A 24,545-nucleotide genomic window follows, 5' to 3' on the forward strand; every position below is an offset into this window, starting at 1 on the left:
AAATCTCTTGTTATTGTTATAAAAAGATTTGATTATTTTCAATATTTCCCCCCTAGGTGAACGTTTAAGTTTTCGTATTGTATTTACGACAGGCCTAGTAGGGCCTACTGAATTAAATCACTATTTCATCAATCGTTTAGATTGCGCAATTGTCTAAGTATATATAATATTCACAATGCGACCGATTTGAATTTCCTGTTATTCCAGATGCTCATGTGTGACTTGTTTACTTCCGAATCAGTGAAAACACAATTGACATAAAATTATATAAATTTATTTTATTTGGGATATAGAAAATGGCTTATAAGGAATCGCAAAGATAGGCATAATATTTAACACGGTGCTTCGTCCATCTGTAACATTAACGGCAATAACCCATTTTGGCATAATATAACAAACAATAAATTTGCTGCTGCGGATGATGGTGCTTATAGGGTGCTTATCGTCTCTCACGTTGATCATTCAATATTTCACGATTGTCGGATCGGAGATTGGAGAGAGAGATCGAAGAGAGAGATTGGAGATCGCTGTTCAATTTCCTCTTCTTCTTGTAAGTTTTTGGGGTGGGCAACCGAACCGAGTAGGACTATTTTAAAATGCCCCAAATATAAGCTGGTGTGGTTTAACTGTTTTCGTCTTGCTTTGGGTATTATATATCGCGCTTGAACGGCATCCTATCGTGTTTCTTTTTGCTAGTTGGCTGACAGAGGTTAAATTTTCCCTGCTATATGCGGATCGCATTGCAAGACAATATAAGTATAAAACTTTTAAAAAAGGAAGAGGGGAGCATTCAAATATTTTTACCACATCAATATCTTCAATAATCCAAGGGTAATAATAATTTGATGAAAAATGGCTCACGATGTACTCACGACTGAGCGGATGATGACTGATAGAAATGAACGAACGATGGGAACCAATAGGCCTATGCTACTGGAAACTTTGTTCAAGACAAACCTTTTTTTTTTTAATTCCAATGAAATAGGTCATATAGATTTCTGCCAGCATCTGGTTTTAACTCACAACAAACCTAATAAAAGTCGAAAAAACAACAACAATGTAATTTGAGAATCTTGGACACCGCTGCTGGATCTGGATGGCCGCCGAACCAGTATAACTTTATATATAAAGTAAAGCCTATATTTATTATATCTTGGAGGTGCTGGCAGCGCACCAGCAGCAGCACCAGCCATTGTGAGCAGCAACGACGATCCCTTGTCTTATTATAATACATGGACAAAGGAATAAATAAAACTACACCCTCAGTTACAATGCGGCAATAACACGATCAAAATTTCGTAAAAAATCTAACTAATAATTGAGAAAAAGAAACTATTTTGAAAGCACGACTCTGTCGACTGACAACATCATGCAGCCATCTGCCATCTATAGCTTATATATAGTCCATCAGACCATTATATATTGTCGTCGAATGAATCATTTAGGCTGTATAATGTCAATGTCGTTGTATTCTATAGTGAACACAGGCCTATACAACAGAAACAGTAATATAAAACAAATACAAAGCACCGAAAATAAAAATGTGAACAATTTACCAGTAATGTGCTGCATCAGTATACTACTATACTGCATAAGAGGACTTGCTTACAATACTTGCTATGCTACAATACTTGCTTTGCAATCTTGAATTGTTGATTTAATTGCAGGTAACTCGTGTGTATTTGGTCATTTGGTGGAACTTTGAATGGACGGTCGCGGTTGAAAAGGAAAAAAAAAACTTCAAACTTCAATGGCGGTTGAAAAATGTTAATCCACAGGGACACGGGCAAACTACAATTCAATCGTTCTTGATGCACTTCAGCTTATTCCAAATGAGACACGTACTCCGGAAACGGCTCGGGGAAACCCAGCGATCGGGCGTAAGTGGCTTGATCCGTCAGAGTAGCGAAAAGTCGCCCGTTTCGTCACTAATTAAGTCGCTGTCCTCGTCAGCACTGCCGACGGCTTCGCAAAGTTTCCAACACGGGCGGAGATCGCTGCTCAATTTCCTCTTCTTCTTGGCCGTTTTATGAGTCAGCTGGACGACCGAGTAATGCTCCAAAAAGGCTGGAACTTTGATTGTTTTCGTCTTGCTTCGAGTATATCGCGCTGAAACAGCATCCGGTCGTGTTTCTCCTGCCAGTTGGCTGGCAGGGGTTGGTTTATTGCCTGTGGGCATCGCATTACAATTTACAGTCAGACTTTTATTTTTTTAAAAGAAGTAAGCTTCAAATATGTTTATACCACGATATCTTCAAGAATCCAAGAGTATTTGATAAAAAAAGGCTCTCGGCTGGGCGGAAGACTGGAAATGGAGGAACCGAATGGTCGTTGTTGATGAATTGCTCTTCCATTTGCGGATTAAAATTCTGTTCTGTGAACATGTTCCTAATAAAAGCAAAATTCCTTTTAGCTTTATGTTTGAAATTGTTTTTCTAATTTTATCAAATACGGACACCAGACGATGTTTGGTGGAGCCTTGGGCATCCTTCATGTCAAATGTGATCAGTTCCATCTGGAGAAACCTGAAAAAAGAAAGAAAATGTTTTTGCTCATCAGCAGATTCCAATACTGAATTTCGAACCTCGAAATGGTTATGTGGTAGCTGGCGACATTTTCCACAGCCCACAAGAGTGGCGTTTCCTCGTTGTTGCGTTAGATGCAATTCTTGACGTGGAAAAAATCGAAAAAAGCTTCTCCATACTCTACAGAAACAAGGAGAAACTCAGATTCATTGTAAATAATAAAATATATTCCAGCGGTTCAATATACTGACCCAATTCAAGTCGCAGTGAATTAAGGGCGTAGTTGACGGCTCCGAGATTGTCGTGGAGTATGACGACGCAAAGAGAAGGTTGCCCTTTCTTGGACAGATGTCGATGGGTATAAATCTGGGTGAAGGAAGCTTTTCAGCTGTCGGAGAAACTGTTAAAGAATATTCTGGAAAATAGCTAGTGAAAAAAATAAAATACTTTTAAGGCCCAGTCGGAGCGAGGCTGAAGGAGGCCGTGGGATTATTCTGATGGTGAAACTGGCCCAGGGGAGGCAAAACAACGGCGTCTTTTGCATCATAACGGACATCGATTCATCGCCAACTATAGCAGCTCCACGCAATACGAAAAAAAATACTTTATTTTAATTAATAAATTAACAGTACCTAAATCAATTGGTGGTGTCTTTTGAAGGCAAAAGTTTTTAGAAAATTAATAAATACCTGGATTCATAATTAATAATTAATTAGTAATACCTGGAAAACGAACCATTTTCGCAGACCACACACTCCTCCACACCACAGATGGAGCAACTCACCTGTTGAAAAGGAATCAAGAAATTATTCTAAGCAATTCAATTTAATTCCAAATTAAATAAAGCGCTTACGTGAATATCGTCCTCGCCAATGCTGCAACTGGTTTCCAGAAGTTTATTCTGCATAAACAACAGAAAAAAAAAAAACAATTATTCAGCGCTCATAATTAATTGGGAAAAAGAGAATAGACTACTATCACTTTGCATTTGCGATTGCATAAACTTCCAAAGAAGAGCGGATGTTCCATACATACGGGCCCATAATTTCCAGATGACAACCGAGACAGAAGTAATCCATGTCCAAAGTTTCGGCCTTGATCCTGTCCACCACAACTGTTGGTTGAGTTTTCACGCAAAAATAAAAGATACAATAGACGAAGATTTACCAATGACGTAATCCCGCGGACCGTAAGTGAGATCATCTTCTCCGGAATGGTTTTTCTTCTTTTCCTTCTTGTTGTTGGTGCCCTGAAACACTGACAGGCTCTTTTTTCTTTTTAGCGATCCTCTTCAACTTGGTGTTGGTGTCTTTGATCCGGTGGTCGATGCTGGAACGTTGCAGCCATTCCGGGAACTCGTCCAAGACCAGCACTGGAATTATTTTAAAGACATACATATATGTTGTTAATAAAGGTTGACGTAGGCCTATTCCTAGAAAAATAATTAAGATCTCAACTGTTGTTGCTCTTTGACGACGCCAAGAGTTTGATAGCCCACGTCTTCAATTTGTCAGCCGTGCCTTTAACTAATTTCTTCTGATCTCTGTTAAAGGCGACTGCCTGTGGATTAAAAAAAAATTAAAAACGTTTGATGTCAAGAATTGGCAATAAAAATTTGTAGTCGTTTAAAACCCGCAGGGCTTCCAAGACTCCTCTTTCATAGAGACTGCTGCAAGCTTGATTTAACAGACTGACCAATCGGTCAACATCTGACACGGCTTAATGGCCGCCGAACCCAAAATATCCAGTAACTAGTCGGTTTTCTCGGAGGTAGCAGCCCACACTCCCACAGTCATTGTGAGTAACAACGATTCGTTTATGGTAATATCGACAAATGTGAATAAATAAAATAACACGAATAACATTATAAAAATGGCAAGACGATCAGAATTTCTCAAATGATAATTAAAAATTCCGAAAAAAACAAACAAAAAACAATTTAATATAAAGGTGTGACTTAAGTCCAGACGATTGTCCCCAGTCGAATACAAAGGAGTTCCAGCATTTACATTTTAACCTACCCTGATCGGTCATTGTTACAGCGCCATAATATTTGTCATATCGGTTCATTATATTCTTAATAATAAATAAAAGTGGGCTCTATCCCTTAATTATATACTTGAACCAACAACCACTCGATCCATCACAATTTCTTAAATTAATAGTAAACCTTGAGTCCATGACCTTCTCATTATATTAGCCTAAAACACGAATATAAACGACAAGGACTCAGAATTTTTATACACACGTTTTCCTTATGATTGGGATATATGAACAATTAGTATAATCTAAGCTGTAATGTATATGGACAGTTATGTTGCAATTATAGTAGCATAATTTTTTTTATCTACGTTATCAGTCTTTACGCGTCAGCCTTTGTTGCAACACAACAGAGGCAAACATCAGTGATTTGACTGTTATCAGTTAGTGGATTCATGTCGACATAATTGGTCACACAAAGAAAACTTTAAAATGTCATAAAAATAAAAAACCCGGGTAATTTTTTATTTTTGAATATCTTATTGATGAATTAGGCAATTTGAAATTTAAAAAAAATCGTATCGCTCACACGATACAAAGTTATATTCGATTTCCCTTATTGTCCTATATAGGCTAAATAGGATACAACCATCAATGAAAAATAACAGAACCTATTCGATCTTTCGTCGATACAGTGGCTAAGTCGTACCACACCGAGACACTCTTCGTCTTCGTCTGCGCTTTTTTGTCAAGCTTGACAAGTGGCCAACATCAAAATCACTTGCCGCAAACGAAAGACGACACTAATCTTCGTTTAGAATACGTATGAAATTTCGAAAAATAAAATTTTACATTTCTTTATTGTTTTGTTTTGCTTTTTTAGGAAACTTTGAAAACTCGATTCGAGAGCATCGAGATTCAATTTGACCGGCTGAGAGAGGAAGTCCGACTGCTAAAAACAAAGGCTAGCGAAAAAGATTTCCATACGGGTGATGTCGCCTCATCTAAAGGTGGAATTCCAAGATCTTGTCATGAAGCCCGATTGGCTGACCCTTCATTGTCCACCGGCGTTTACTGGATCGATCCCGACGGCCAGGGTGTTGGAGACGATCCCATTCAAGTAAATTGCGACATGTCTTCAGGTATGATATATATAGCCTATTACCTATATAATTGCTGACCGTTTTATATTTATCTTGGTATTTATGGTACACAATTTTCACTGTAAGCTGCGTTTTCTATTCGACAGGAATGACAATTATTGGACACGACACCGAAGCATCGACAAACGTCGGCCATTGCACAGATCCCGGCTGTTATAGGCCTACGAAACCAATCGTGTACCAAGCATCTCACTAAAACAGATCACTGATGATCACTGTGATTTTAGCAAAGCTTCAACCGACGCAGGTTTGTTCAGACTTGAATTGAATTGAATCAGCATGAAATAATATCAAAGGTTTTACGCAATAGGATTTGAAACGTGGATTGGCTTTGCTGATGTCAAGTCATCTTCTGTTTATTTTGATGTACAGAGGAATACGACTTACTCCACTATTAACTCTGTCATTCCATATGAAATCACAAGAACTAATGTGGGGAATGATATGGACCCTTCTACTGGAATATTCACAGCGCCGAGACCGGGGAAATATTTTTTCGATTATTCTGGTATTGCTGATGTCACTCAAGGAACCAGCAATGCTGCTCGCGTTGATTTTCAGTTGAATGGTGCTAGGATTGCACAAGGATATAGTCACACCACTTATGATACATTTGCACAGCAATCCACTTTGGAGCTTAAAGAAGGAGACCAAATAAGACTGTTCTTGGTAGCCGGAGCTATTAATGGTTATCATACTACTTTTATTGGCTGGTTAGTCGAAGAAGATGATGTGTTCATTGTATAGAGTGACAGCCGACGCGCAGAAGAACAAAAAACAAATTTTGATTTGATTTGGCATTTTGAAATACGTTTCGTGCGGTTTCTCCATGGTAAATTGAGTCGAAAGTTTGTGTCAAATATATAGTTCGCGATAGTTCGTTTAACTGCGTTTAACCATCCGATAAAAAAAAATTATGCAATAAATCAAGTGTTTCCGATGGTAAATTATTCTGATATTCGTCTGATATTTTTTTTTCATTATTGCAAAGAGCTAAGCAAAACTATAATGAGATTGCCCGTATTATCCGTGACTCTTTTGTCACTTGCAAACTCTCAGTTGTTGCTGGATGCGGGACTGGATATGATTTTTAAAAGAAATTGAATATCGTTAATAATAAGACAAATTTTATCCAGCTTATACTCCTTATTACATAGCCTACACTTGAATCGAAAAATACACCCGTTGCGATTGCTTTTGTATTAGGACGGACAGAAAAGAATTCGATTCAAAACGAAATGGAGGAAGACAGAAAAACAAATAACGACGTCATTCAGTTAGAAATGTTGGATTTCTACAGGAATATACCATTTAAGATGGCCGGATCGACTACACAATTGATGGGTAAACAATAACTGCCCACAAATTGATTTTGTTCTTAAAGTCGACGACGACACATAAACCGACGTCAACGTAAACGTATTAACCTATTTCATCAACACGGATGTCGCCAATTCGCCATGACGTGTGTAATACTAATAATCAACGTTCCAATTAAACTTCAACAAAGAACAAACAGCTCAAAGTCTCAAACGCAACACATTTTCAGCGAACCAAGCGGCTGAAAGCCGCAACTTGTCTTTTGCCTTTTGCGTCAGCATGGTGTCAGAAATCAGAAAATGTTTTGGTAATAAGAGTTTATGCCCTTCCGCCACCATGAGCGCTAGTTGTATAGGGTTGACGGTTGACAGCGAGAGAAAAAGTGGCGCAGCAGTCACGCAAACGTGTGCACAAGTGCAGCCCAATTTGAATCCCCAATTTGAAGCCCAATCGATTCACACCTCGATGGACTACTCACTAAAATCATCAACATCATTCGAGAGGAAGTGCTGGATTATGAGGTGAAACATGTGGCCTTCCGATGCCTCTACTTTATATCGAAAGTCAGGGGCTACAAAGTTGTAGCAAGACATCTTCCTCATGAGGTAATGTACTATAGTTTCCCTGTGATGTAATCGTCTAAATAAAAATTCTTTCTAGACTGCCGATCTGGAGCCTTTGCTACATTACTTGGAAAACCCAAGACCCTGGTGTGCAACTAAAATGGGAGACTCATTACGGCTTGCTTCTCTGGCTCAGCATTGCAGTTAAAATCCCATTCCACCTTCAGTGATTTGACACCAGTACTTCAGAGCCAATCATGGAAAGGTAAGAACAAAATTAAACAATATTGATGTCTTTTGAATTAAGATGATTAAAATTTCTTTCAGAATTCAGAATGTCTGTAAGAAATACCTGGCTGGGACAACAAAAGCTCAGGACATGGCCTTTTATGTATCGGCAATCTATCTTACAAGGCCTGATGTCAAAGATTCCTATCTAGTACTGGGATACATCAATTGGGCTCATGAGGTTTGCCCTTTTGTTTTCAACTTGAAAATAACTGTCAAGCTTACTGTTTTCATTTCCAACAGGCTCTTACCAAAGATAGTGCTCAGTTCAAAAAAGGAGTTCTTTCAACGTTGGCCGGCGTATTCAAATATGGGCAAAGAGAACAAATGATGGAGCATGCACATGCTGTGCTGCGTACCATCCTGACGATTAAATTCCAATCGTCAGAATTGCTTATACAGTTAAGAAACCGTTGGTGAAGCTGACGCAGCGATAGGTGAGCCCCTTTTTCGATTCATTTAGCTGGAAGTAATTAAAACGTTTCATGTATTTCTGAATGGCAGGTTTGATATTCTTGAAACCTCGAGTTGCCTCTTGGAGATACCAGCGGGGCAGCAGATCATTAGCTGCCAATCTGCAACAGAGCCAACCCATTGAGACTAAAGCAGCTATTTCGGTGAATGATGAAGATGACCACGATTACGACGTGCCGGAAGAAATCGAAGAAGTACTTAACGAGATCCTGCAAGCCCTCCGAGACAAGAACCGTGAAGTCCAGTACTGTATTTAAATCGCTTTCATTTTATAAAGCATTCCTTTGTCATGAAAATCTAATTTTTTACAGGTACTCTGCAGCAAAAGGCATTGGGCGGCTGACCAGTCACTTATCAAAGAACTTTGCCGACCAGGTTAGCTTATTATTAATATGAAGACGTAATAATAATCAGCTTTATTCATTGTTGTTGTGTGGCTTGCATTCAGTAATTCATGTATCTCTATAGAAAACACTGAACAATATTATTATTATTACAACGAATTAATTATTAATCAGGTAATTGAATCGATCATGGAACTTTTTTCACTCTGGGAGTCGGATATGGCCTGGCACGGAGGATGTTTGGCTTTGGCCGAATTAGGTTAAAATTGTCTTGAATGTTCAAGCTTATATCTGATTGTTAAAAAACAAATTGTCTCCCTCTTCTTCATTCTCGTCTTCATTTTTAGCCCGTCGTGGATTGCTGTTGCCCCAGCGATTGTCTTCTGTCTTGCCTTTTGTGGAGCAGGCCATGCTGTACGATGAGTTACGCGGTAACTTTCCCGTTGGCTCGGCTGTACGTGATGCCGTTAGGTATTGGCTAAAGCCATAGTCATCAGCCCCGTGTTCGATCGTGAGGTCAACTGCTGACGGGCTGCCGCTTCTGCCTTCACGTCGGTCGACAGGGCACTTTTCCTCACGGCATCGACATTCTGACTACCTGCGATTAGATCGCTTACGTAAAAATGCCTATCTCCAACTCAGGTGAGTTTCATTCTGTTTCAAATTCATTTCATTCTGATAACAATTCTCTTTTCTCTCCAGTCTTTTCGTGGCGCAATACGAAGAGTACCGGCCGCATCTCATCCAGCATTTAGTGGATCGTAAAGTCATCCATTGGGACACGGTTATTCGACAGCTAACATCTCAGGTATGGCATGGTGGTGCAATTGAACTTTGCTCATTTAACTTCAGTTGTTAATCAGAATTTTTGTTCAGGCCTTGCATCAAATGACGTTCCTCGATCCGGAGAGTATGAAACTGATTCTTTCTAAAGGTTTCACGTTATACAGCCATGAACCTTAAATGTTGTTTTTTAGGAACTTGCTTACAAGAGGTGATTGGCTTCCTCAAGAAAATGTTGCTGTGGTTGATAACAAAGTTGGTGGAGGCTGGGATATTTTTGGACACAACAGAAACGGCAAAACTTTTCTTCATCCAGAAGAAGCACTGTTCCTCATCGAAGTGGTAACATTTTTCTGTGGGACACCTAAAATGAACTCTTATTAATGATTGCCTTGTTTATTCACAGTCTAAATTAGAGATGTGCTACTCTGGTACCCCAGTCAGTGTTCAACAAGCATACCAACTTTTGCTTACAGAAAATTCATGTTCAATTCTCAAGTATCGCGTGTATTCTCACTTGTGCCGACAAGGCTATCGTCTAATTCGTACAGTCAATCCTCCTCCGGTTACTTCTTCAAAACGGAGTGGTGAATCTATGGAGAATTTGAATCCCAAAAGATTGAAGGTGGAAGACAAACAGCCTAATCTCATTGTTAACAGTGTAACAATTGTCGATATGGAAACAAAGGCTGTCAATTTGCCTACTGAAACTGTGAATAGCCCCGTAAAGTTGCGATTTCTGACTCCAGCGGCTGAACCAAGTGACTATGACTGCATTCCACATCTCTTAAGCCCTGGAACGGAAACAATTGAAATTAAGTTTCCTGATCAGCAACTTCTTCCTGAAAACACTCGCAACCGACAAAGTAGCTACGTCCTCAACAAAAGGGATTTCTACATTTTTTCAGAACTCGAAGAAATTCCGACTAATCTCAACTTTGCTTCAAACAATCCACTTTTCAGCGGGAAAACTAAACCTCTTCTATTGGGGAATTTCATTGGTAATTTCATCTCTAATATTTTAGAATTGTTTCTAACTTATCCGTTCCGAGTGCAGGGGATCCGTACTATGCCAATTATGGATTGTACAATCCATCCACAGAAGAATTGAATCAACACAACGATGACGATGAATTGAATCAACACAACGATGACGATGAATTGCAAGTTTGTTACGACGTCTATTCACCAGGTCGGCATTTCCGCAAGTCCAATCCTGGCCCACCGTGTTATATTTTGGCTATCGCTAAATGGACCTCAAAGCCACCTAGTCTGTCGTGTTTGGAACGATTCAAACGACGATGTAGTTCCGAAAGTGTGCCTTTAATCGCAGTCACAGGCGAAGGGTCTCAGGTGTCATTCTATCAGTTGAAAGGAGTTGTCAGTCCAATGTAAACAGTTAATATTTTTGTGTATTTCATCTTCATGTGTTTCCCCCCCCCCCCCCACCACCTCAGAGAATTAACCAAGAAAAAAACTACCACCCAAACAATTGGGTGAATGAACAAGGAACAAATAGTTCTTTTTAATCTGAACACGATATCATCACTTTAATTGCTCCGCCGGCACCAGTACGGGCTGTTTCAAAGGCTTTCACGGTTTCTTCCAGTTTGAACCGATGAGTGATTAATGGTTTAACGTTGACACGTCCACTAGCTACCAGCTCCAATGCTGTTGGATAGCTGTAATTTTTAAACCGTTATAGATGATAATTTACCAATCAAGTTATTCAAGGATTTACCAATTGGCGTAACGGAAAATCCCCCTAATATCAACTTCACGGACGGCTGCATTAACAATTGGCAATTTGATTTCTGCTGGTCCACGTCCAACCAAAGCGACAACTCCTCCACTTTTAGTTCCCTATAAAGGTAACATTTCCTTAAATTAATTGAAAAATAAGTTGTGCTTTGATCCAATAACTTACAAAAATGGCAAGCCTAATGCTAGATTCAGCACCGCTACACTCGATGGTAACGTCAGAAGGTCCACCAAGTTTTCCAGCAACTTGTTTGCCCAATGTTTCCGCATCCTCTCCACCCACCAGCAAAGTATGGTCAGCTCCCAGACTTTTAGCAACTTCCAATCGGCTTTCAGATATGTCTGTCGTTCAATTTTAAGTTTATTTTAACAATCTTGATGCACACATTTTTTAAAACTATTGTTATATTACCAGTAATAATGACGGATGATGCTCCCATAGCTTTAGCGGTGAGGAGACAGACAAGACCAATCGGTCCAGCTCCACAAATTAGGATTTTCTGTCCGATAGTGACTCCAGCTCTGCGGCAAGCGTAAACGGCGACTGAAAGAGGTTCCAAAAGAGCTCCTTCTTCCATGGTCATATGATCCGGAAGTTTGTAACAAAAATCAGCAGCGTGCGTATAATAACGAGCCAAGTTGCCATCATAGGGCGGGGTAGCACAGAAAACAATGTCCAGGCATAGATTATAACGACCACCTTTGCAGTAATCGCAGGATCGGCATGGAACTCCTGGTTCGATCGCCACTCTATCGCCTTATGTAAGTAGAAAAAATCATGTACAACAGCAATTAATCTTATAAACTAAATATTTGCAGTTTCTACCTGGTTTCAAATGTGTTACACCTTCTCCAACTTCATGCACCACTCCAGCAGCTTCATGGCCTAAAACCATTGGTTTGGTCACAACAAAATCACCAATTCTTCCATTCACCCAGTAGTGGACATCAGATCCACATATTCCAACTTTATCCATTCGCAACAAAACCTCTGGTATGTACAAAAATTATTATTTAGTTTATTTTTGTTTCCTAGAAAAGAATTATGAGCAATGGTGCACAGGGACATTTTCCCTAGTGCTTCCATTCATTGATTTATTATCATTACCATTCTTTTGAGCCTTAGGGGTAGTCCGATTTTCCTGAATAATTATAATAATAGGCTAGATGAGGGAAAACAGAATTAATTGCATTGATAATAGTTGTTACCAATCGAATATCGTTGACAGAGTAAAGGACAGCTGAGAGATTTTCGGTAGTCATGATGAAAGCAATTCTGGGAAAGGAATCCGAATTAGGAAGAAATGGACATTGAAATACGAGAAAGGCAAATTGAATACTGCGTAGCGTAGAAAAGTTACGTACCCAAATCGTCGTTATCTCAGCTCCCCTAGACGATTGACACCTGGAACTTGTTGGGAGGCATTGTTATGATCCGAGTTTAAAAATTTTATCGCTAGAGGTGCTCAAGGTTGAAAAAGTCAAAAGTTTAAACCGCCCGCGAATTCTACTGCTTTTTAAGGACGTGTCGTAAAGTTTTTAAACCCAGATTTGATTGAACTCGCGAGTATAGAGAATTAATTAATTCAATAGAAGGTATAAATTAAACACAAAAGTTTTTATTCCTCTAGGACAACATCGTGCCATTCGTGCGAACATCAGCAAAAAGTTGTTTCCCGAAGGGATTTAGGGCGAGGCGAGGATTTGGGGTTGGTGGGGTTGGAGGAAAAAATGGAAACGAATGAAATTCGCCTGCTAAGCTCAATAGATGGCTTTGGAGATGAATGAAATTCGCCTGCCAAGCGCAATAGATGGCTTTGGAGATGATGAAATTCGCCTGCCAAGCGCAATAGATGGATTTTGAGTTTTCTTAAGTTACATAGAACTAATTGGGGAAAGAATTTTAAGGATTAATAATTACGGATAAAAATGTTCTGCTAACGTTTTTATGCCATAGCATTCCATTTGTCGTAATTATTAAATTATTTAAAAAATGAAAAAGAAATAAACGGCAGCCACAAATTCAACTTGGTAAAATAAAAACAAAGCAGACGACTTAATCTCATACCTTCTTCTTCTTTGACAACTTTTTTGAGATATCAAAATGACTAGAAGTTGCAGATGAGTGCACCGAAAAAGAAATCTATGTCATTTGACTTGGGTGCTCAAAAGAATCATTTACTGAGCACTCGGAGGTTGAAAAACTCATTGACGAACTGAGGACGTCAGCCCAACATCAGACAAACCAAACGGATATTCGTTTAGTGGAGAGAAACTGGCAAAGGTTTTCGTTCATTCTAGATCAATACCAAGAGCAACCACATTTGATCGATTCACACCTCGATGGACTACTCACTAAAATCATCAACATCATTCGAGAGGAAGTGCTGGATTATGAGGTGAAACATGTAGCCTTCCGATGCCTCTACTTTATATCGAAAGTCAGGGGCTACAAAGTTGTAGCAAGACATCTTCCTCATGAGGTAATGTACTATAGAGTTTCCCTGTGATCTAATAGTCTAAATCAAAATTCTTTCTAGACTGCCGATCTGGAGCCTTTGCTACATTACTTGGAAAACCAAGACCCTGGTGTGCAACTAAAATGGGAGACTCATTACGGCTTGCTTCTCTGGCTCAGCATTGTAGTTAAAATCCCATTCCACCTTCAGTGATTTGACACCAGTACTTCAGAGCCAATCATGGAAAGGTAAGAACAAAATTAAACAATATTGATGTCTTTTGAATTAAGATGATTAAAATTTCTTTCAGAATTCAGAATGTCTGTAAGAAATACCTGGCTGGGACAACAAAAGCTCAGGACATGGCCTTTTATGTATCGGCAATCTATCTTACAAGGCCTGATGTCAAAGATTCCTATCTACCGTGATTCATCAATTGGGCTCATGAGGTTTGCCCTTTTGTTTTCAACTTGAAAATAACTGTCAAGCTTACTGTTTTCATTTCCAACAGGCTCTTACCAAAGATAGTGCTCAGTTCAAAAAAGGAGTTCTTTCAACGTTGGCCGGCGTATTCAAACATGGGCAAAGAGAACAAATGATGGAGCATGCACATGCTGTGCTGCGTACCATCCTGGCGATTAAATTCCAACCGTCAGAATTGCTTATACAGTTAAGAAACCGTTGGTGAAGCTGACGCAGCGATAGGTGAGCCCCTTTTTCGATTCATTTAGCTGGAAGTAATTAAAACGTTTCATGTATTTCTGAATGGCAGGTTTGATATTCTTGAAACCTCGAGTTGCGGGAGAGGAACAGACCTGGAGATACCAGACTTGGAGATACCAGCGGGGCAGCAGATCATTAGCTGCCAATCTGCAACAGAGCCAACCCGTTGAGACTAAAGCAGCTATTTCGGTGAATGATGAAGATGACCACGATTACGACGTGCCGGAAGAAATCGAAGAAGTACTTAACGAGATCCTGCAAGCGTGATGCCGCTTGTTATCTCTGCTGGGCTCTTGCCCGATCCTAAGACCCGTCTCTGCTCCAGCCATTCGTCCATCAGTTGGCTAAAGCCATAGTCATCACCACCGTGTTCGATCGTGAGGTCAACTGCTGACGGGCTGCCGCTTCTGCCTTCCAGGAACACGTCGGTCGACAGGGCACTTTTCCTCACGGCATCGACATTCTGACCACCTGCGATTAGTTCGCTTACGTAAAAATGCCTATCTCCAACTCAAGTGAGTTTCATTCTGTTTCAAATTCATTTCATTCTGATAACAATTCTCTTTTCTCTCCAGTCTTTTCGTGGCGCAATACGAAGAGTACCGGCCGCATCTCATCCAGCATTTAGTGGATCGTAAAGTCATCCATTGGGACACGGTTATTCGACAGCTAACATCTCAGGTATGGCATGGTGGTGCAATTGAACTTTGCTCATTTAACTTCAGTTGTTAATTAGAATTTTCGTTCAGGCCTTACATCAAATGACGTTCCTCGATCCGGAAAGTATGAAACTGATTCTTTCTACTCAGATCCTTCCTCGCTGCACAAATCCTGAACTTTATTTACGGCACGGAAGCATTTTGGCCAGTGGCAAAGTCATCAGCGCTCTTTGTCAAGTGGCAAAAGACCATCAACGTCGTCTGCCAGATGAACTTGGTCAGTTACCGCTGGTCATTTCTCACTGAATTATTTCTACAATGTTTTCACGATCCTTTAGGTGATGCCGCGATAGAATCCATTACCCAAACTTGTATCGACATCCTGGAGGAGCGTATCTGACGGAGTTTCGGCGGCGATCCAATGCGCATAGCCGTTTGCCATTTCATCCAAGATCTTAGTTCGAGGGGTTTCCTGTTGCTGGACGCTGTAGTCGACCGTTGGTTGAAGGCGTTACGAGAGTGTCTCGCTTCAGCCGATTCAAATGTCCAGCAATCGGCCATCAGCGCCGTCACCGCTTTCATTGGCGAATACTTCCGGCATCAGCCAGTGGAGAAACTCACTGCCTTGTTGAACCGTTTCCTACCCGAGGTGACGAGCAACAACCAACAGGCGAGAGTAGGAAACGCACTAGCCCTAGGCTCAATGCCTCGCTTCCTCCTCACCGTTTCCTTGCCGGAAGTCATCCAACAGTTGTGCACCTGCGCTCTCATCACCGACAAGACTCTCCAATGGGCCGAATCTCGAAAAAATGCTCTGACAGCTCTTTCTCTCGTCTGCACAACCGTTGGGATCGCCCCATCCAGTCCAGGTAAAATGACAGACGACCTCATTTGCATTTATTTTGAGATGAGTCTCAATTTTATTTATTATTTCACAGGTGGGGTTGATCAAGTGACACTGGCCGGAATATTCCGCACATTTATCGACGGCCTTGAAGATTACACGGTGGATAGCCGTGGAGATATTGGAGCTATCGTCCGTGAATCCGCAATGTATTCTATTCAGGTTCCGTTTAGAATTATTTTATTTCAAATAAAATAAATCGAAAGAAAACATTTGAATATTTCTACAGGTTGATTAGGTCAACACCTCGCAACCAGACCTACTTGAAGCTGACCTGATCCGCTCCGTATTGCATGCGATGGCTAAACAATCGACGGAACAAATCCGTCGTAACCGGTTGTTGGCCCCCAACTTATTTTCTTCTCTCGTCTACTGGTACTTACAGAAAACAACTTAATTCTTAACTTTAATACCTATAACGAATTGATGTTTGTTTTAGTGATCCCACCATTCCTCACATTGAGCAGTTGGAAGAATTGCGTTCCATCATTCCACCGCCTCCGCTGAACATTTCGACCGAGAAGGAATGTTTCGATTTGTGGATGAAGGTGATGCGACTCGACACTTACCGCAAAGCCGTCATCACCGGACTTGTTTCCAGCATCGGCAGTCTCACGGAGAGTTTGGTATGCATTTGCATTTATTAAACAACACCTCGAGTATTGCTTATGACCTAACTTGTTGTCTCGCAGGTTAAAAGTTCTAGCGCTCCATTCATGAGTTACCTCCGCCAGTTGGTGGCCGAGAACAAATTGGATGAACTGAATTTGGTCACCCGGGATATTCTAAACGTGTTTCAAGAGAATTTGAATAGTGTCCGACTGATGCCGTACATTTTCAACTTCCTGGGCCATCTCTTGTCGTCCGGATGTTTGGATTCCGTTTTCAAATCCATGTCACTGTCGCTGTTGACCTTGATCCGCACTGAGATGACCAACGGCGGTAAACCGTTAAAAGTATTCATTTAAATTAAATTATGAATTTAAATATTTAGAAATATAATTTAGACTGTTGATTATCATCTTTTTTTACAGTTGTTGATATCGTCGGTGGATTTGTACTGTCACCTACTCAGAGGTGAACAAGTGACGTTCGATAAATCAATCATTCACCTGTTAAATCTGCTAGTGAATCGGTTCGCTCGCGTTCGTAAAATCACGGCCACCAAGTTGTACGAGACGCTGCTGACTCTGACAGATATTAGCCCGTCATTGGCCAATCACCAAGACGACATCTTGGCCATTCCCAGCGACACTGACTGGGACGAAGACGTCGAAGCTTTGAAGCCCGTCAAGACTCAGCTTCGCTCACTTTTCATTCCACCGACTTTGAATCCTTGACATTCTTAGCCTTTCATTCAAATTATTTGCTTATTTAAAATTAAATAACCACCCGAAATTGTGTCATTAGTTTATGGGAAATACAATTTCGATTGTTTGGCTGCACTAAACCGACTAAAGCCGCCTTTTTTGGCGAATCGCAAGTCTTGCCGAGCGGGGCTTACTGATCAAGCGTGATAGCGGTTTCCTCCGAACACCCAGCAATTAAACATTTCAGGTTTTGAAACCAAGGACATCAACTCCCGATGAAATTATGCGTCCTCTATCGGGAAACTCGCGCGCACAGCAAGAGATCGGAATTACTAACACAACCATACAACAATATTTACAAATGACATTTTACACAACTCAAACGGCTCTTCCATCTATCCTCTACGAGTAAATCTCATCAAAGCTCACCATTCGACGCTTCTAAATATTGTAAATGTGAGTTTGATTGAATGCGCCGTTTTTTTTTTCTTTACACCTTTACTACAAAACCAGATTTTACAAAAAAAAAAAAGCCCTTCGGGAACCTCTCCAAGGAGCAAAGCGCATTGGTAGAAGTTTTGAATTTCCCGAAGGGATTTAGGGCGAGGCATTTTGGGGTTGGTGGGGTTGGAGTGGGTGGGTGGGTGTTGTTGGAGGAAAAAATGGAAACGAATGAAATTCGCCTGCTAAGCTCAATAGATGGCTTTGGAGATGAATGAAATTCGCCTGCCAAGCGCAATAGATGGATTTTGAGTTTTCTTAAGTTACATAGAACTAATTCGGGAAAGAATTTTAAGGATTAATAATTACGGATAAAAATGTTCTGTTAACGTTTTCATGCCATAGCATTCCATTTGTCGTAATTATTAAATTATTTAAAAAATGAAAAAGAAATAAACGGCAGCCACAATTTCAACTTGGTAAAATAAAAACAAAGCAGACGACTTAATCTCATACCTTCTTCTTCTTTGACAACCTTTTTGAGAAATCAAAATGACTCTAGAAGTTGCAGATGAGTGCACCCAAAAAGAAATCGATGTCATTTGACTTGGGTGCTCAAAAGAATCATTTACTGAGCACTCGTAGGTTGAAAAAGAAAAACTCATTGACGAACTGAGGACGTCAGCCCAACATCAGACAAACCAAACGGACATTCGTTTAGTGGAGAGAAACTGGCAAAGGTTTTCGTTCATTCTAGAATCTAGAATGATGACTCATCATGGAGAGGGCGAAATTCCCAGCGGCGAGATCGTCCAAATAAAAGGACAATTGACGGGCGGCCGATATGCAATAACTGCGAGGATTCCGGGCACGTAGCGCACGGTTGTTCAAAGGAGAAAGGATGCTTTGATTGTGGGGATCCTGGGCATTACTCACGGGAATGTCCCAATCGTCGACAAGATCGTGACGCAAAGTAAAAAGCGGGCTGTTGTGAACGAGTTGTGAATTATGAAACTCTAACTATTATCTTTAGTGAATGTTGGTGAAGTTGTTTTAGGTTGGCGAAATCCGGGCCTTGTGTAGCACCATCACCGAAAATTATGGCGAATCGTGGAACCATTGTACAGAAGAAGGAAGAAAACTCCGATTGTGCTCATGTGTCTCGTCGAATTCCGGATTGTGTTCATCAGTCTCGTCGAAAGCCGCTAAGGCAAAAAAAACGTTGAGTGAAAAGCGGGTGTGTAATCGCCTGTTGCCAAATCGCCCGTTGCAGTTATCGGAAGATATCGGAGAAGCAACGAGTGAACGAAAAGACGCCTAGTGCAGTGGAGTGATCAGCAATCTTGAGCTGTGGTGCGGATGCAGCATTGCGACAAATACGCTTTCTTGCCGACTGGATTTAGTGATGAACGAGTGAGCGAGCATGCCCTCCGCCCTCGACGATGATTGAAGTCCCCGATACGTCTGGATTTGAAATTGTGTGATTTGTTGTGTGACTGAACGTTTGAGTTTGTCACTGGTTTTATTGTGTGCATTTGGCTCGATTGATTTATGTTGTTTTGAGGTTGTGAAGAGGATTGCCTTCATTGTGTTGAAGAGGTGTACCTTCACGAGAGAGGTTGTGAAGAGGAGTGCCTTCAATGTGTTGAAGAGGTGTACCTTCACGACAGAGTGAAAAGGAGTGCCTTCGTTGTAACGGAGAGGTGTGCTTTCACTGGGTGTGCGGAAGCTTCCGGGGAAGACGTGTCTTCCTTGTGTGTGTGAGTTAAGTTAGAGTGCACTTAGTTGTAGTTTTTTGCTAAGTTAGAGTAGAGTAAAAGCTAAGAATAAGACTAAGGCTAAGAGTAGTATAAGGGCTAAGACTAGACGATTTGATTTTGGTTTGAATGTTGTGTGTGTATGCCTGTATGGTGCTTAATTAATACATTTGTTGTTTCGTGTTAATGTTCGGGACGATCACTCTCCGTGGAGGGGAGAAATGTCACGTTCCGTCTGTTCACTAATGCTATTGTTTGTAGGGCGAGCGCTAGATGGCCTCGCGTCGACCTGACTTCCCTTCTTTAACCCCTTTTTCCAAGCAGATCTTGGCTACCTGTTGCGTCGGACAGTCGCATTTACTCTCCTGTCTGTGTTCGTTCTGTTCCCCGTGTGATGCTCGCATGTAAGCTGATGACCACGATTACGACGTGCCGGAAGAAATCGAAGAAGTACTTAACGAGATCCTGCAAGCCCTCCGAGACAAGAACCGTGAAGTCCAGTACTGAATTAAAAACGCTTTCAGTTTTTAAAGCATTCCTTTGTCATGAAAATCTTATTATTTACAGGTACTCTGCAGCAAAAGGCATTGGGCGGCTGACCAGTCACTTATCAAAGAACTTTGCCGACCAGGTTAGCTTAATATTAATATGAAGACGTAATAATAATCAGCCTTATTCATTGTTGTTGTGTGGCTTACATTCAGTAATTCATGTATCTCTATAGAAAACACTGAACAATATTATTATTATTACAACGAATTAATTATTAATCAGGTAATTGAATCGATCATGGAACTTTTTTCACTCTGGGAGTCGGATATGGCCTGGCACGGAGGATGTTTGGCTTTGGCCGAATTAGGTAAAATTGTCTTGAATGTTCAAGCTTATATCTGATTGTTAAAAAAAAATTGTCTTCCTCTTCTTCATTTTTAGCCCGTCGTGGATTGCTGTTGCCCCAGCGATTGTCTTCTGTCTTGCCTTTTGTGGAGCAGGCCATGCTGTACGATGAGTTACGCGGTAACTTTTCCGTTGGCTCGGCTGTACGTGATGCCGCTTGTTACCTCTGCTGGGCTCTTGCCCGATCCTATGACCCGTCTCTGCTCCAGCCATTCGTCCATCGGTTAGCTAAAGCCCTAGTCATCACCACCGTGTTCGATCGTGAGGTTAACTGCCGACGGGCTGCCGCTTCTGCCTTCCAGGAACACGTCGGTCGACAGGGCACTTTTCCTCACGGCATCGACATTCTGACCACCTGCGATTAGATCGCTTACGTAAAAATGCCTATCTTCAACTCAGGTGAGTTTCATTCTGTTTCAAATTCATTTCATTCTGATAACAATTCTCTTTTCTCTCCAGTCTTTTCGTGGCGCAATACGAAGAGTACCGGCCGCATCTCATCCAGCATTTAGTGGATCGTAAAGTCATCCATTGGGACACGGTTATTCGACAGCTAACATCTCAGGTATGGCATGGTGGTGCAATTGAACTTTGCTCATTTAACTTCAGTTGTTAATCAGAATTTTTGTTCAGGCCTTGCATCAAATGACGTTCCTCGATCCGGAAAGTATGAAACTGATTCTTTCTACTCAGATCCCTCCTCGTTGCACAAACCCTGAACTCTATTTACGGCACGGAAGCATTTTGGCCAGTGGCAAAGTCATCAGCGCTCTTTGTCAAGTGGCAAAAGACCATCAACGTCGTCTGCCAGATGAACTTGGTCAGTTACCGCTGGTCATTTCTTACTGAATTTTTTCTACAATGTTTTCACGATCCTTTAGGTGATGCCGCGATGGAATCCATTACCCAAACTTGTATCGACATCCTGGAGGAGCGTTTCTGGCGGAGTTTCGGCGGCGATCCAATGCGCGTAGCCGTTTGCCATTTCATCCAAGATCTTAGTTCTCGGGGGGGTTTCCCGTTGCTGGACGTTGTAGTCGACCGTTGGTTGAAGGCGTTGCGAGAGTGTCTCGCTTCAGCCGATTCAAATGTCCAGCAATCGGCCATCAGCGCCGTCACCGCTTTGATTGGCGAATACTTCCGGCATCAGCCAGTGGAGAAACTCACTGCCTTGTTGAACCATTTCCTACCCGAGGAAACGCACTAGCCCTGGGCTCAATGCCTCGCTTCCTCCTCACCGTTTCTTTGCCGAAAGTCATCCAACAGTTGTGCACCTGCGCTCTCATCACCGACAAGACTCTCCAATGGGCCGAATCTCGAAAAAATGCTCTGACAGCTCTTTCGCTCGTCTGCACAACCGTTGGGATCCAGCCCAGTTAAAATGACAGACGGCCTAATTTTCATTTATTTTGAGATTACTCTCAATTTTATTTATTATTACACAGGTGGGGTTGATCAAGTGACACTGGCCGGAATATTCCGCACATTCATCGATGGCTTTGAAGATTACACGGTGGATAGCCGTGGAGATATTGGAGCTATCGTCCGTGAATCCGCAATGTATTCTATTCAGGTTCCGTTTAGAATTATTTTATTTCAAATAAAATAAATCGAAAGAAAACATTTGAATATTTCTACAGGTTGATTAGGTCAACACCTCGCAACCAGACCTACTTGAAGCTGACCTGATCCGCTCCGTATTGCATGCGGTGGCTAAACAATCGACGGAACAAGTCCGTCGTAACCGGTTGTTGGCCCCCAACTTCTTTTCTTCTCTCGTCTACTGGTACTTACAGAAAACAACTTAATTCTTAACTTTAATACCTCTAACGAATTTATGTTTGTTTTAGTGATCATACCATTCCTCACATTGAGCAGTTGGAAGAATTGCGTTCCATCATTCCACCGCCTCCGCTGGACATTTCGACCGAGAAGGAATGTTTCGATTTGTGGATGAAGATGATGCGACTCGACACTTACCGCAAAGCCGTCATCACCGGACTTGTTTCCAGCATCGGCAGTCTCACGGAGAGTTTCCGATGCATTTGCATTTATTAAACAACACCTCGAGTATTGCTTATGACCTAACTTGTTGTCTCGCAGGTTAAAAGTTCCAGCGCTTCATCAAAGCTCACCATTGCACGCTTCTAAATATTGTAAATGTGAGTTTGATTGAATGCGCCGTTTTTTTCTTTCTTTACACCTTTACTACAAAACCAGATTTTACACAAAAAAAGCCCTTCGGGAACCTCTCCAAGGAGCAAAGCGCATTGGTAGAAATAATTTATAATTTTCCCGAAGGGATTTTTAGGGCGAGGCATTTTGGGTTTTGGGGTTGGTGGGGTTGGAGGAAAAAAACGAATGAAATTCGCCTGCTAAGTTCGCCTGCTAAGCTCAATAGATGGATTTGGAGATGAATGAAATTCGCCTGCCAAGCGCAATAGATGGATTTTGAGTTTTCTTAAGTTACATAGAACTAATTCGGGAAAGAATTTTAAGGATTAATAATTACGGATAAAAATGTTCTGTTAACGTTTTCATGCCATAGCATTCCATTTGTCGTAATTATTAAATTATTTAAAAAATGAAAAAGAAATAAACGGCAGCCACAATTTCAACTTGGTAAAATAAAAACAAAGCAGACGACTTAATCTCATACCTTCTTCTTCTTTGACAACCTTTTTGAGAAATCAAAATGACTCTAGAAGTTGCAGATGAGTGCACCCAAAAAGAAATCGATGTCATTGGACTTGGGTGCTGAAAAGAATCATTTACTGAGCACTCGGAGGTTGAAAAACTCATTGACGAACTGAGGACGTCAGCCCAACATCAGACAAACCAAACGGATATTCGTTTAGTGGAGGGAAACTGGAAAAGGTTTTCGTTCATTCTAGAATCTAGAATGATGACTCATCATGGAGAGGGCGAAATTCCCAGCGGCGAGATCGTCCAAATAAAAGGACAATTGACGGGCGGCCGATATGCAATAACTGCGAGGATTCCGGGCACGTAGCGCACGGTTGTTCAAAGGAGAAAGGATGCTTTGATTGTGGGGATCCTGGGCATTACTCACGGGAATGTCCCAATCGTCGACAAGATCGTGACGCAAAGTAAAAAGCGGGCTGTTGTGAACGAGTTGTGAATTATGAAACTCTAACTATTATCTTTAGTGAATGTTGGTGAAGTTGTTTTAGGTTGGCGAAATCCGGGCCTTGTGTAGCACCATCACCGAAAATTATGGCGAATCGTGGAACCATTGTACAGAAGAAGGAAGAAAACTCCGATTGTGCTCATGTGTCTCGTCGAATTCCGGATTGTGTTCATCAGTCTCGTCGAAAGCCGCTAAGGCAAAAAAAACGTTGAGTGAAAAGCGGGTGTGTAATCGCCTGTTGCCAAATCGCCCGTTGCAGTTATCGGAAGATATCGGAGAAGCAACGAGTGAACGAAAAGACGCCTAGTGCAGTGGAGTGATCAGCAATCTTGAGCTGTGGTGCGGATGCAGCATTGCGACAAATACGCTTTCTTGCCGACTGGATTTAGTGATGAACGAGTGAGCGAGCATGCCCTCCGCCCTCGACGATGATTGAAGTCCCTGATACGTCTGGATTTGAAATTGTGTGATTTGTTGTGTGACTGAACGTTTGAGTTTGTCACTGGTTTTATTGTGTGCATTTGGCTCGATTGATTTATGTTGTTTTGAGGTTGTGAAGAGGATTGCCTTCATTGTGTTGAAGAGGTGTACCTTCACGAGAGAGGTTGTGAAGAGGAGTGCCTTCAATGTGTTGAAGAGGTGTACCTTCACGACAGAGTGAAAAGGAGTGCCTTCGTTGTAACGGAGAGGTGTGCTTTCACTGGGTGTGCGGAAGCTTCCGGGGAAGACGTGTCTTCCTTGTGTGTGTGAGTTAAGTTAGAGTGCACTTAGTTGTAGTTTTTTGCTAAGTTAGAGTAGAGTAAAAGCTAAGAATAAGACTAAGGCTAAGAGTAGTATAAGGGCTAAGACTAGACGATTTGATTTTGGTTTGAATGTTGTGTGTGTATGCCTGTATGGTGCTTAATTAATACATTTGTTGTTTCGTGTTAATGTTCGGGACGATCACTCTCCGTGGAGGGGAGAAATGTCACGTTCCGTCTGTTCACTAATGCTATTGTTTGTAGGGCGAGCGCTAGATGGCCTCGCGTCGACCTGACTTCCCT

At 41.4% G+C, this 24,545-nt stretch overlaps 5 protein-coding genes and 4 long non-coding RNA genes across 10 annotated transcripts; 6 read left to right on the plus strand and 3 right to left on the minus strand.

Moving 5' to 3' along the window:
• Window positions 1-1,885: 1,885 nt before the first annotated feature.
• Window positions 1,886-3,888, minus strand: LOC124312302. Its single transcript, XR_006910465.1, has 10 exons — window positions 3,693-3,888; window positions 3,507-3,626; window positions 3,379-3,426; window positions 3,248-3,309; window positions 2,973-3,095; window positions 2,777-2,913; window positions 2,585-2,705; window positions 2,457-2,525; window positions 2,245-2,388; window positions 1,886-2,169 (listed from the first exon to the last, which is right to left on the minus strand). It is a non-coding gene; the product is annotated as an uncharacterized LOC124312302 (long non-coding RNA).
• Window positions 3,889-3,980: 92 nt separating this feature from the next.
• Window positions 3,981-13,298, minus strand: LOC124312329. Its single transcript, XR_006910471.1, has 3 exons — window positions 13,289-13,298; window positions 4,158-4,179; window positions 3,981-4,085 (listed from the first exon to the last, which is right to left on the minus strand). It is a non-coding gene; the product is annotated as an uncharacterized LOC124312329 (long non-coding RNA).
• LOC124312213 lies at window positions 5,160-6,069 on the plus strand. Its single transcript, XR_006910396.1, has 4 exons — window positions 5,160-5,328; window positions 5,389-5,647; window positions 5,755-5,915; window positions 5,979-6,069. It is a non-coding gene; the product is annotated as an uncharacterized LOC124312213 (long non-coding RNA).
• On the plus strand, window positions 7,365-9,118 carry LOC124312163. The gene is made up of 8 exons (XR_006910316.1): window positions 7,365-7,593; window positions 7,649-7,816; window positions 7,879-8,020; window positions 8,083-8,276; window positions 8,344-8,557; window positions 8,625-8,688; window positions 8,832-8,916; window positions 9,005-9,118. It is a non-coding gene; the product is annotated as an uncharacterized LOC124312163 (long non-coding RNA).
• LOC124311847 lies at window positions 9,157-11,303 on the plus strand. Its single transcript, XM_046776224.1, has 6 exons — window positions 9,157-9,299; window positions 9,360-9,465; window positions 9,534-9,567; window positions 9,635-9,782; window positions 9,847-10,441; window positions 10,498-11,303. Exons 5-6 carry the CDS (start codon window positions 9,859-9,861, stop codon window positions 10,833-10,835), a joined length of 921 nt encoding a protein of 306 aa, XP_046632180.1. The 5' UTR covers window positions 9,157-9,299; window positions 9,360-9,465; window positions 9,534-9,567; window positions 9,635-9,782; window positions 9,847-9,858; the 3' UTR covers window positions 10,836-11,303.
• LOC124311697 (sorbitol dehydrogenase-like) lies at window positions 10,833-12,682 on the minus strand. 2 transcript variants are annotated; one of them, XM_046776101.1, is made up of 8 exons: window positions 12,567-12,682; window positions 12,411-12,477; window positions 12,310-12,343; window positions 12,028-12,192; window positions 11,614-11,958; window positions 11,368-11,543; window positions 11,182-11,303; window positions 10,833-11,122 (listed from the first exon to the last, which is right to left on the minus strand). In XM_046776101.1, exons 2-8 carry the CDS (start codon window positions 12,462-12,464, stop codon window positions 10,966-10,968), a joined length of 1,053 nt encoding a protein of 350 aa, XP_046632057.1. In that variant the 5' UTR covers window positions 12,465-12,477; window positions 12,567-12,682; the 3' UTR covers window positions 10,833-10,965. The 2 variants fall into 2 exon arrangements, with proteins under 2 accessions (XP_046632057.1, XP_046632058.1); XM_046776102.1 differs by lacking the exon at window positions 12,567-12,682 and having other exon boundaries at window positions 12,411-12,560.
• LOC124311879 (tubulin-specific chaperone D-like) lies at window positions 13,170-17,396 on the plus strand. Its single transcript, XM_046776250.1, has 13 exons — window positions 13,170-13,684; window positions 13,742-13,908; window positions 13,971-14,109; window positions 14,172-14,365; window positions 14,433-14,898; window positions 14,959-15,064; window positions 15,133-15,319; window positions 15,381-15,911; window positions 15,981-16,108; window positions 16,176-16,321; window positions 16,386-16,572; window positions 16,639-16,902; window positions 16,981-17,396. Exons 10-13 carry the CDS (start codon window positions 16,245-16,247, stop codon window positions 17,284-17,286), a joined length of 834 nt encoding a protein of 277 aa, XP_046632206.1. The 5' UTR covers window positions 13,170-13,684; window positions 13,742-13,908; window positions 13,971-14,109; window positions 14,172-14,365; window positions 14,433-14,898; window positions 14,959-15,064; window positions 15,133-15,319; window positions 15,381-15,911; window positions 15,981-16,108; window positions 16,176-16,244; the 3' UTR covers window positions 17,287-17,396.
• Window positions 17,397-20,622: 3,226 nt separating this feature from the next.
• Window positions 20,623-22,567, plus strand: LOC124312076 (tubulin-specific chaperone D-like). Its single transcript, XM_046776537.1, has 6 exons — window positions 20,623-20,750; window positions 20,811-20,916; window positions 20,985-21,171; window positions 21,233-21,924; window positions 21,992-22,137; window positions 22,202-22,567. Exons 3-4 carry the CDS (start codon window positions 20,997-20,999, stop codon window positions 21,556-21,558), a joined length of 501 nt encoding a protein of 166 aa, XP_046632493.1. The 5' UTR covers window positions 20,623-20,750; window positions 20,811-20,916; window positions 20,985-20,996; the 3' UTR covers window positions 21,559-21,924; window positions 21,992-22,137; window positions 22,202-22,567.
• LOC124323250 (tubulin-specific chaperone D-like) lies at window positions 21,570-22,409 on the plus strand. Its single transcript, XM_046784323.1, has 4 exons — window positions 21,570-21,726; window positions 21,797-21,924; window positions 22,001-22,137; window positions 22,202-22,409. Exons 1-4 carry the CDS (start codon window positions 21,570-21,572, stop codon window positions 22,407-22,409), a joined length of 630 nt encoding a protein of 209 aa, XP_046640279.1.
• Window positions 22,568-24,545: the final 1,978 nt, after the last annotated feature.

The sequence above is a fragment of the Daphnia pulicaria genome, chromosome 1 (genome assembly GCF_021234035.1).
Source record: "Daphnia pulicaria isolate SC F1-1A chromosome 1, SC_F0-13Bv2, whole genome shotgun sequence".
Classification (NCBI taxonomy): domain Eukaryota; kingdom Metazoa; phylum Arthropoda; class Branchiopoda; order Diplostraca; family Daphniidae; genus Daphnia; species Daphnia pulicaria.